Here is a 12,850-nt window from a genome sequence, read left to right as displayed (position 1 = left end):
TCCAACAGTTTCTGCTGAGTCGCTGGTTGCCCCTGGAGGGTGACTATGGCCTCCGGCTCCCCTAGACACCGAGAGCCAGGTTTAGCATGTGGTGGTGGCTTCAGAGCCACAACCTGCAGAGGGGTGCCTTCCTATCGGTCCCAAATTGGGTGGTTGTGACGATGAATGCCAGTCTCTTGGGTTGGGGGGGGGCCCACTGCATGGGAAGAATGGCACAGAGCTTGTGGTCTCCGGTGGAAGCAACCTGGTCCATCAATTGCTTGGAACGCCAAATGGTGCAGAAGGCGTTGCTGCAGTACAAGCCCGTTTTGAGTCCTCTCATACAATGTCACTGCGGTGGCTTATATGAAGAGGCAGGGCGGCATGAAGAGCACTCCCTTTGCTAAGGAGGCGATGTTTCTCTGTCCAGTGGGTGGAAATGAGTCTGAAGCTCATCTCCATGGCCCATATTGTGGGCTAGCTCAATGTGCAGACAGACTTCCTCAGCCACAATGTGTTGGACCTGGTGGAGTGGCCCATGATTGGTCGACTCCTGGGTCGCATCATTCAGTATCCCAGTCTCTTGGTGTTGGAAGCACTGGACTGGCCTTGTCAGCTGTGGTTTGCAGATCGATTCAACTCTTGGTCAATTGTCCCCTGCACCTTCTAGAGGGAAGGGTGCTACTACGGCAGGGCCGCATCCTCATGGAGGATCCCTCCCCCTTTGGTCTTAGGGCTTGGCTCTTGAGAGGACACGCATGAGTCATAAAGGGGTACGTGGAGATGGTGATTAGTACATTGCTGCAGGCTTGGAAAAATTCTGCTTAGGCTTCTTATGCTTGGGTTTGGAAGACCTTTGCGGTCTGGTGCACTTCTAGAGCGCATCTTCGGTGGCAGACCTGCTTGCCTTCCTGTAGGAGGGTCTGGAGAAGGGTTTGGCCTTGAATTCTCTGAAGGTGCAGGTTGCAGTGTTGGCCTGATTTCATGGGTGGATTCAAGGGGTCTCCATGGCAGCACACCCGGACGTGGTGCGCTTCCTGTGTGGCATTAATAATTTGTCTGCCTCGGAAGCACCTCTGTCCAGAGTGGCAGCTTAATGTAGTGCTGCGAGCTTTTCAGCGGGTGCCCTTTGAGCCTCTTGATCGGCTGTCCATGAAGGGATTTGATCTTGAAGACAGTTTTTTTTTTCTTTTTTTTTTTTTTTTTTTTGGTAGCAATGACTTCTTCACGGTGCATCTCGAAATTGCAGGCGCTGTCATGATGGACCCGTTTCTTTCGTTCACGGAGGCTGGAGTTCAGCTCTGGACTATTCCTTCCTTCCTACACAAAGTGGTTTCTAGTTTCCACATGAGTCAGCTGGAAGATACCCCTACAAGTGGAAGACATTTGCCGTTCAGCCATGTGGGCCTCGGTGCACACCTTTACAAGGCATTATCGACTGGATGTGATAGCGCGATCAGATTCGGCCTTTGGGGCTTCAGTCTTGGTAGCCAGGTGTCGACGGTCCCGCCCTACTTGAGGACTGCTTTTCTACATCCCACTAATCTCTGGATTGAGCTGTGGGACGCTGTGGAAGGTAAAATTAGGCCTTACCTTTTAATTTTCTTTCTTTTAGTCCCGACAGATCAACCCAGAGCCCTACAGTGTCTAGTTGCATTGTTCTTTCTCCTTCTAGGAGTCCGGTGAAGAGTTCTGGCAGAAGTTTTTATGAGCGCTTTGGACCTCACATAGTAATTTTTGCATGTTCAATGGTTCTGTTTATCAGGGCTGTTTTTGAGTGCAGTTTGGCTTTCCATGCCCATGCCCCGAGAACTCTCAGGTTCTCCTTTTGGAGGGGTTGGTGTTCTCGTTTTGATGAAGCAAGAAGTTGTTTGGAGTTTTGTTCAGTTTTCCTGCTTGAGTATCGATTATATGAAGACAAGGCTGCTGCACAGTCTACTATATGGCAGAGCTCTGGCATTCTCTCTATCTTCTGGATTGATCTATCAGGGCTAATGGAAAGAAAATTATCAGATAAGGCCTAATTTTACCATTGTAAGATCTGTGAAGCAGGGACTATACTTATGTGTCCAATGCCATGTCTGTATAGCAGTGCTATAGAAATAAGCAGTAATACGAGACCAGGAAGATCCCAGTGTTGAGATACTTCAGATTAGCATCTCTTCAAGTAGTCCAGTAGCATCCAAACTCCCAGGAAACATCACTTCCTTCCCCAGAGACCCTTCTTCCCCTTCCAGAGAGGACCTGGGCTGGTGAATAGAAAGCCCTGGTATAGGGAGGATAGTTAGAAGGGACTTTTTTTTATTAATTGCATTTACATTTTAAGTTCAAGTAAAATTCTTGAAACAGAAAAGATGACTATTTGTCATAATAAATTCTAACAAAAATAGTTATTTCAATCTTACTTTCAAACATTTGATCAGTTGATCATCTATAGTCCACAATTACAATTTAGGAGGCAGTGCACAATACTAAGGAAATAGAAAATAGTATCTCCACTAAAGAAAATAGGCGGCTGAGAAGAGAGCCCAGTGATACTAATACTACTTACGGAGTAGAGGTGGTTACATTCCTTGGTTGTGACATAGGTGATTTGGCTAACCTAGATGTAATCTCAGCCCATTCCCCAAGAAGGGACTTTAAACATATTGTGTATTTCAGGGGAAAACTCTCTGACATTTACTAAGATACTGAATTGAGATTCTATAAATTAGCAAAGGCTTCCAGTCATGGTCAACTTTCTTTAAATTAGTCCCTTTATTTTCTCCTCTTAATCTCTGTTCCATCTTTGCTTATACCCTACACTGTCTAAAATATTTTATTACATATTTTGTTGGCATTGTAAGTAGTATGATATGCCATACTTTGCATTGTCATTTGAATATTTTTACTGCTGTAATTCTGTTGGTTATGTTTGTTTTACACCTTGAGGGAACCTTTTTACTAAGGTGTGCTGAAAAATGGGCTGCTCTAGTGTAGGTGTGTGTTTTGAGCGCACGCAGATCCTTTTTGCAGCGCATCTGTAAAAATAAGACTTTTTTTTTTTTTTTTTTTAATTTCTGCCGAAAATGGACATGCGGCAAAATAAGAATTGGTGCACGCCCATTTTGGGTCTGAGACCTTACCGCCACCCATTGACTTAGCGGTAAGGTCTGAAGCGGTAACTGTGTGGTAATCATTTACACGCGTAGAATGACGATTAATGCCTGGTTTCCGCCGCGCTCAAGAAAATAAAAATTATTTTCCGGCGTGTTTAGCGGATGTGCGTAAAAAGCAAAATTACCTCCTGGGCCACACGGTAGCTGGGTGGTGACTCCAAATTGATGCGCATTGGGTGCACGTAGGTGCCTATGCGGGTTAGTAAAAGGGCCCCAGAGTGAATGCCTTCAAAAAGGTGGTAAATAAACCCCAATAAAGTAAAAATAAATAAAATAAGCCTGCAGTGTACCAAAACTTTGAACTTTAATCGGTGTTGAATCGCATCTGTGCAACTCTGTGTTAATTTACAGTCCACAGTTCATTCTTGTTTATTTCTGGTCCGGTTCTCTCATGTTCTCCTTAACTCAATAACAATTCAATGATGATATTCTATTTATGAGAGAGAATTCTAGCCCAGAAAGGTTTCATTTTTATTTTACAAATTTCCTTTTGCCAGACCTTCTTTCCCCATTGAATCTCAGGAAAGAAAACTTAACTTGGCATAAAATTGTAGTGGTTTATTTTACAAACTCTTTATTGGAATTTTGAACAACATAACAAAGGTATGCCGAATTGTATGCCAATTGAGCATGAATACAATGTTTTACATGTGTGAAGCATAGTGCTGAGTCTACCTGATCACAACTAAACAGTTTGTATTTATTTATTTCCACTGTTTCTATACTACACTATCCAATCCAACACAATCTCTTAATAAACAGCTAAAATAATTAATTGTAAATAAAATCACATGAGTAAGATGCAAAATCTTCCCATTATATAGGGAAGTTGTCATTTGAGTATGATTTAAGCTTATATTTGAAATATATTTTTCTAATTTTATTAAAACAAATTGTTTTCTCTATTTCTTCTGATTCCCCCGTGCCTACCAGAACCGAGTAGAAATAAATGATGTAGATCCAGATGTATTTAAAGAGATGATGAGATTCATTTACACAGGAAAAGCACCAAATCTTGATAAAATGGCTGACAACTTGTTGGCAGCAGCAGATAAAGTAAGTGTTTAATTCTTGAAGCTGAAAAATTGGGCTCTCTCCATGCATACATGGGGCAATTTTATAACCGAGCGCCCATATGGAAAGTCCAAAAAGACGTCTGTTCTATAATGGCAACATAGATGCCCAAGTCCTTTTTACTGGGGATAGTTCTAGCTAGCTGCTAGTAAATGATCTCCCACATGTGTAATTTGCATTAACGCACATTCCTTCATAAAATAGCCACTCTGATCTATCTCCAGTAAAAGCACATAGGAAAAATGTTTTATAAGATTACCCCCTTACATATTGCATTCCTTTTTAATTTTGTTTGTTTAATGATATGCTGCATCATGTTTAAATATTTTAAAACACTTTTTTTTTTTACTTTGCTGCCCAAAGGTTAATAGTCATATATTAAGGACTTGTCTGACTGTTCTAGTTATCTGCTCTTCCACTGTTAGTAAATGGGAGCATTTTACATGCTATTAGCTTATTCCTACCATTAGGACTGCATCAACTAAATGTGCACTAAGAGGAAAGTTATTTATCAAATGTTAATTATAAGTCAAATTAATTTATCAGCACCATACTGGGCATACTTGTCAAATAATGTGACAGAGCAGCTGCACAGCATTGTTCCATGTTGTACTGTTGCGTAATGAACCACAGCAAGGCACATAATAATGTTCATGACTAAGAACAAAGCTTACTCAGGGTAATGAAGTAATCTGCCCTTATGGCTTTAGGTTGACCTAGCTTCTTCTCCGACTTGCCCTGATTTCTTTCATCCTTCAGCATCATTTTTTTTCTGAATCCCCATGAGTTCTCCCATCCTCCTCCTCCTTTCACCCCTCTCTCTTAGGTTCCTGCAGCTCCCAGCTGAGGGATAATGTGTGAGGTAGTTGAATTGTTTCCCCATCATTATTTCCACTTTTTTCCTGGTTTTGCTCAACTTGTCTGGCATTCCAAAAAATAATGAGAATTATTTCAGCAGATATGTGGTTTCACTTATGAGGGTTCCCAGAGCCATTTAAGCCTAGCTTCTCTGTCAGTAAGATTGTAATTCTTCTCACAGGATCATAATGCAAAATATAGCGCTACATTTCTTCAAAAAAAAAGAAAAAAAAAACCTAAATATTTTCTCTCCAACATATGTCAAAAGAGTATTTTCTGTTGGTTTGAGCCCTAGTAAATACTTTTTTTTCTGGGATTCATAACTTGGTACATAGTAAAACACTTCATCCCCTTCTTGCCTAGTGGCTCCTAGCCTATCGCTAACCTGATTTTTGTTGTTATTGTTTATCTATGCAGTTTTAACAGTATATTTCAAGAAAAGAACAGGGAATCCAACTAATTTTCCAATAAAAGAAAAAAAAAGTAAAATAAGTAGCACATAAGCAGGTAATCTCTGAATAAGGAGAACATATCTTAGCAATAGGGCTAGATCATGAAATAACATCAAAGGAAATTTTTAAAATAAGACTTCTTTAAGTCTGGTATTAATGAAAATAATAACAATCTTATCCTTTAACCCACTTCCCCTCCCACAAACTCAGAATTAACAGGAGTAGAAAACTTATGATCAAGGAAGTTCTTCAATTGAAAAGGGTCATAGAAATATTTTATATTAGCATAATTAATCATGCCCAAAGATGAAGATTAGCGCAAAAATGGTACGCTAGAGAAGATAACTGTCTTGTCAGGAAAAACTTGCTTCTCTTTTTGGAGGCCCTGGAAATATCTGGAATAACACACTGTTTGACCCTAAAAGAGTATCACTTTTATCAGTGTCTATAACTTATGTTCTAATGCCAAAAAGTCACAATGAAGGTACCTTGTCCAGACATGACCAAATTGGAATCCTCTAGAAGGATAGTCACTACCAGACTCGCATGCATAGTCCTTGGAATTCCACTCCTGTTTTGACTCTCCCGCTCTAAAGATCTATTAAATAAATCTTTAAGAGGTCCCACCAGGACCTCCCTGAGCTCCCTCAGTATCCTGGGATGTATCCCATCCAGCCCCATAGCTTTTTCAATAAAGAAAGAGTTAAGGCCAAATGACATGTCCATACTAAAGGGACAGATTTTGAAAAATTAGAAACAGCAGGCATAGCAGCATCCCAAAACTAACAAAATTAATATATTAGTATATTGTAAACAAAATTTGAATTTTTAAAAATCTTTTATTTAGAGGTCACTAATCAAAACAAAAAGTACCTCCGCCTGATGTGCATTTGCAGAGCCACTAACATAACTCAGCAAATGCGCTACTGATAAAAACTTAAAAAAAATATATATCTATATCTATATATCTATATATATATATATATATATATATAGATATATATATATATATATATATATTAATAATGAAACAATCAATAAAGTCTAAAGCATCTATCTTTGAAGCCAAAAAGGCTTTACTTATATTCAAAGTAACACCGGTATCACAAACATCAATTCCAGTAGCAAAACGCCACGCATGCTTATTCTAATCATACTTATATAAGCTAGTTCTTGTCATAAGTGTCTATTTTACATAAAACCGAAATATAGGGCTCCTTTTACAGAGCAGCGCTACTGATTAGCGGTGCTCTGAATGCAGAGAAGCTCATTCAGTTGCCATGGGTTTCTTCACATTCAGTGCACACTAATCAGAAATGCTGCTTTGTAAAAAGAGTCTATAATGTATAAATATCTCAAAGATCCAACATTGGACAACAGGGGTTAAATAAAGAGAGTGCAAAAATCAATTGTTGTCCAAATACTGTAAGCCTAAAGAAATTTACAATCTAATTATATGAATATTGCCTCTCTGATCTAATCAGATGGAAAACAAAACCCTGCATTAATATGGACCTCGAACATATGCCTCCTTGAACAAAAAATGCAAGCACAAAGTAGCATCACACCTCGCTACTCTAATAGCGCACTAAAAACTTCCAACACACAGCCACTAATACCAACAGAGTTAAAACACATGGATGCATTTACCGCGATTGTGGCCCAATAAAACAAAAGTGCTATTTATAAGAAACCTATGATGATGTAACTTACTAACAAATTATTCTAGTAAATCTGAAATGTTCTTTTATAAAATCAAACAAAGGGGACACCAACATTCTGCATCAAACTAAAACATCATCAGAGGTTATACTACAGCCAATCCTGATGCATAATTAAAACTTATATAAATCTCATAGCTAATATGCAAACGTCTAAATATCCATCTGGAAAATATCAATCTAAAAAAGAGAGAGGCATATTTGTGTTATTAAATTAAAAGTGAATATAGAAAGAGCCGCCTAATCAGAACAAAATTAATATGGCCTCTGCTAGGGCATACCATCGTGTGGTGTCCGTTTATAAAAACTACAGCAGGTAAAAAGGAAGTCTCTTTCCTGCAGGAAATGGCCGTGCAGCAAGTAAAGCACTTACCTTATGGCGGTAAGGGCTCCCGCGCTAACCCAGCGGTAACCGGGTTTGATGGCGTGCTAGGGATGGGAGGTACCGCTGGGCTGCTGTGGTAGCCTGATGGTACTTCCTGTTTAGCGAGCGGTAAGCCCACATTGGTCTTAATGCTGCTTAGTAAAAGGGGCCTTATATGACCTTACAAACAAAACTTCTTTTTCTTAAATGTTACAATGAGAGTAGTGTCTGAACCTAATTTTTTTCTTAAGTGTTGGATGTTTAAAATACATAGCAGTCATTGAAGTAGAACAAACGGAAAATGTCCCAAAGACATTCACAATAATCTTAGACATTTTGCCAACACAGATGGAACTGACCAGTCTTGAAGATTTTTCTGCTTTGTATATGCCACAGTGACTTTACTTCCTCTAAAATAGTAATGGTTTCCAATATTCACTAATAATGTTTTGAATATTATTTGCTTAGTTGGTGAATTTAAAGTACCCACTATTCATGGATTTTTACTTTTTTTCAGTCTTCCAATAAATTCTCTCTACTTGAACATTTAGCTTTGATATAACCCTTATTACTTGTGTTAGGGTAACCTCTTTTTTTTTTAATTTGTCTACAAATATTTCAGCTTGTTTCTCATATTCCCCAAAATCAGACCACGATCTGTGTAAATGTAGCAATTGACTATATGGTAAATTCTGTTTAAGGCTTCAGTTGTGAAAACTGCTGAACCAAGATGCTTATTTTGGTCAGTAGGCTTTGTGAAAATAGTAGTACAAAAACTATGGGGTCCTCTTACTAAGGTGTGCTGAAAAATGGCCTGTGGCAGTGTAGACGCAGAATTATTTTTTAGCGCACCTACAAAAAATGCCTCTTTTTTTTTTTTTTTTTTTTTTTTGGCTGAAAACAGACATGTGACAAAATAAAAATTGCCATGCGTCCATTTTGGGTCTGAGACCTTACTGCAAGCCATTGACCTAGCAGTAAGGTCTCGCGCGGTAACCGGGCAGTAATGGTCTACGCATGTCAAATGCCACTAGATGTGCGTAGTGGACGCACGGCAGAAAATAACAAAATTTTTTTAAACACACATAGCAGACACACACCAAAATTGAAATTATCGCAAGGGCCACGCGGTAACCTGGCAGTAACTTCAATTTGGTGTTTGTAAGCGCCTTTGTTCTTTATTAAAATGTTTAAATAGGCAATCTGATGGTAATCAAAATTGTGCTTTAAACTTAAGATTTACTTCTGTTCATCCATCGAATAAGGTCCAATACCTTTTCCTCACTACCTCGCCAGAACAAAGGAACATCATCTATGTAGCGACGCCACAGCTTTATGTTGTCTACAAAGGGATAATCATTTAGATGGGTAGCCTCAAAATAAAGCAGCACATTCCTTATGCTCACACAACCTAGATAAGTTTTGATTGAGAACCAGTGTAATCAGTCTCTCTAGCTGAGTAGTCCTGTCAATTTGTCACACGCGTGTTTCTCTAGAAAATTACTTTATAGCTTTTGAGTTTAACTATGAACACCGTTATGCTTCACAAATTTTTGTTCAAATTTTGTAGCTGTATTCTTGAATATGCATTTATGGTAAACAAAGAGTAAGAGTAGAGATCTTCAGGTATTGAAGATGTACAGCATGGAAACAGTGGGGGGGGTCTTTTACTAAAGGTTAGCTTGAGTTATCTGCATCAGGCCTCATTTTATTCCTATAGACACTGCTACAGATAACTCAAGCTAATCTTTAGTAAAGGACCCCCAGAGGCAGGGCGTTTCCAGTCCTTGGTCAGAGTGAGAAGAGAAAAAATTATGTTAAGTTTAAAACTAAGCTAAATGCTAGAGGAGAGAAATGTAGAAAAAAAAATTCCTTGATCTGAGAAAAGACATTTTTAAACACTTTTAGGTTAGGTCTCAAGGATTAGAAATTTTACTGTCTAATCCTTTACATTTGTGTGTATACACATATACTGTACATACACAGATTTGTGAGTACCAAAGGGTTATATAAAACATTGTAATTAAACTGATTGCTCATAAAGATCTTTCCACTGTAATCTAGATAAATATGTGGTTTAACTGATACACCAATGTTTGTCTATGGAGGCTTTATTAACTGTGAATATAATTTATTATCGATTGCTTTGTTGATTTATTATATCTAGAAGTAACATGCAAATTAAAAACCTAGAATATTTTATCAAGACAGGAATCACAAGCATGCTCAGTTTCACTTAAAGGAGCATGCAGGACATCAGGAGGAAGTGAGAGCAGGGCAGGGAATGCGGCGGTGCCGGAGAAGGCTTCAGCTGGTGTGGGTTGTGGACCCCCGCCAGCCAAGCTATTTGCTGCAGTGGGAGTGGCAAGGCAGTGGGGGGAATGGTGGCAGACTAAAATATGCCCCTCCCCCCCCACCTCGGGCTCTGGCCCCCTTCCACTGTGAGGTCTAGCTACGCTCCTGTTAACTATACTGGGTCAGACCAATGGTCCATCTAGCCCAGTATCCTGCTTCCAGCAGTGGCCAATCCAGGTTACAGGTACCTGACAGAACCCCAGTTAATAGCAACATTCCATGCTACAAATCCGAGAGCAAGCAGTGGCTTCCCCCATGTTCATCTGAATAACATACAATGGACTTTTCCTCCAGGAACTTCTCAAATCCAGATATTCTAACCGCTGTTACCACATCCTCCAGCAGCAAGTTCCAGAACTTAACTATTCTTTGAGTGAAAAAATATTTCCTACTATTTGAGTTAAAACTATTTTCATGTAATTTCATTGACTGTCCCCTGGTTTTTGTACTTTTTACAAGAGTGAAAAATCGATTCAATTTATCCATCCTACGCCACTCAGGATTTTGTAGTCCTCAGTTATATCCCCACTGAGCTGTCTCTTTTCCAAGCTGAAGAGCCCTAATCTCTTTAGCCTTTCCTCTTATGGAAGGCATTCCATCTCTTCTATCACTTTGGTTGCTCTTCTTTGAACATTTCTAATTCCGCTATATCTTTTTGGAGATACGGCAACCAGAATTGAATGCAGTACTCAAGGTGAGGTTGCATAATGGAACTATATAAAGGTATTATAATATTCTTGGTCTTATTTTGTATCCTTTTCCTAATAATTCTTTTCACCCTGTTTGCTTTTTTGGCCGCACTTCCACACACTAGGATGTTTTTCACTGAGTTCATCCAAATAGCAAGGGGGCATGTTGGAGGTATGTTTTGGGCAGGCCCAGAATTTTGAAGTTCTCAGGAAGGAAACGTCTTGCGCACAAAAGAAGTACGTTTTTATCTAGACCTGTTTCAATCGTGTCCAAGTTACAAAAAAGTGCTCTGACTGACCAGCTCACGTTATTCCTGTTCAAAAATGGCTCTAAGATGGACATTTTTTGTGGATATAATGAGCAAAATGTCCCAATTCTGACTTGGATGTTTTTTTTGAAAATTCCCATCCACATGAAAATTATTATATTGCTATGTGATTAGCAATTTTAGAAGAGGCCGTACATCTATACAGCCAGATCATACAGATTTGAAAGTGGGGGGGATGGTTTAGGCATACCTTGAAAATATGTGTGTGTTCACTATTTTGCAGTACTGTGTTCATTTTTGTGGCCTACATCTTAGAAAGGATAAAGTAGCAGGAGGTGGTGCCGCACAAGTTATATGACAATGATAGAGAAATTCAAAATTTTCTGTTTACTAATAGGTGCAAGATTACCTTTAGTAATGGTGTAGTGGGGCTTGGGGATGGAAAAGATTGTACTTTTCATAATATTCCAGTATTACCTACTTAAACCTTTTCTAAAGCTGGATCTTCTGTGTTATATTCAGACTTGCCACAGAGTTAATCTTTTTGGAGAGAAGGTGAAAGAGGTCACAGTCTTAATCAAAAAACATACTGATACGGGTCATTCCATGCCAAGTGGTCTAACATTGCAACCATATCAGTGTTGTAGAGCACAATTTTCTCTTTCAGATGATACTGTTCACAAGCTGATTCAGGCAGACTCTTTTTTTTTAATAATTGGCTTTGAACTTTGGTATGTTTACCATTTGCGCTGACAGTGCCAACTTTGAAGAGATCCTGCAGGGCGGTTATAGATGCTGGTTAGTTGCAAATCTGGCAGTATTATGTCCAGCACAAGCATAATGCTTGTTCAAAATTTGAAGTCCATATCTTTGCATGGAAGCTGTTACGGTCTGAATATTGGTCCAAATATGTTCCGATGAGTTGCAACCAATTTTGCTGCACACTTTGGTCAACTTGTTTGACTGGATTTTGCACCCATAATGTTAAAATGTATTTCATCGGAATTAGCATCAAAAACTGTACAGGATTTGAATTTTTTAGCCATTCTTATAAATGTATTGGGATTTTATTAGACCCCAAAAATGGCATTTTGGTAAATGTCGCGTGCTCATGGACTGACAACCTTTCAGAAAAGGGGGTCTAGATCTGCAACTATTGCAGTTAGAGACCTCAAATTTGGGAAACTTAGTTTAACACCTGACTCGCGCAACAGATGAAATTTGAACAAAATTGGAGAACATGATGGTGGGAACTTTTTTAAATTTTAGACCACTTGGCATGGAATGACCCATACCATCGACACTCTTTCCCGGCGGGTGCCTTCTGCACCCTCCTTTTCTAGGAGGTTTTTTGGCAAGTCAAAGTGAAGTCCCTACTACTCTCAAAGGCGTAGGTTCACTCCTTCTCACCCTACTCAGTCAGTTGAACCTCAGTGCGCTCGTTCATGTCACAGGTTGCGCAGAAGCCCCTGATGGCTTCCCAGTCAAAGCAAGGGACGAATTTTGACTTTCTCCGGTGGAGCATGTTTTATAGTTTATTTGTATTTGCTATACCACACAATACCGACAGCGGTGCACAATTCAAATCTAAAAGAAACAAAACTACTGAAAAAGGAAAAGAACTACAGTTTCATTGATAGGACAGTAGAAATCATTCAAACAAGATACAGAACAAACAGAAGAGGAAGCAATGGACAAACTGAAGAAAAGGCAGTAGAGACACCAGCCCGAATGCTTGTGAAAATAGCCACGTTTTTAATAGACTCTTAAATTTAGGTAGGGAGACTTCTCTTTGTATATACATACCCCCAAGGCTGTACTGAATGACCTGCTAGTTGGAGAGAGGCTGTGGTTTTTCCAAGAAAAGTGGACCCTTGTAACCTCTGATTAGTGGGTTCAACAAATAGTCTGTCACGGTTACACTCTTTATT

At 39.3% G+C, this 12,850-nt stretch overlaps 1 protein-coding gene across 4 annotated transcripts in view; it reads left to right on the top strand.

Annotated features, from left to right (window-relative positions):
- SPOPL (speckle type BTB/POZ protein like) overlaps window positions 1–12,850 on the top strand; it is a 71,114-nt gene that overhangs the window by 45,556 nt on the left and 12,708 nt on the right. For all 4 annotated transcript variants that reach the window (XM_030210230.1, XM_030210232.1, XM_030210228.1 and 1 more), the window contains one exon: window positions 4,071–4,193. In XM_030210230.1, coding sequence (XP_030066090.1) covers window positions 4,071–4,193 — 123 coding nt within the window. The remainder of the gene's footprint in view (window positions 1–4,070; window positions 4,194–12,850) is intronic.

This window comes from Microcaecilia unicolor, chromosome 7, assembly GCF_901765095.1.
Source record: "Microcaecilia unicolor chromosome 7, aMicUni1.1, whole genome shotgun sequence".
NCBI lineage: Eukaryota > Metazoa > Chordata > Amphibia > Gymnophiona > Siphonopidae > Microcaecilia > Microcaecilia unicolor.
The sequence above is the reverse complement of the archived record's forward strand: the minus strand, read 5'-3'. Positions and strand labels throughout refer to the sequence as shown.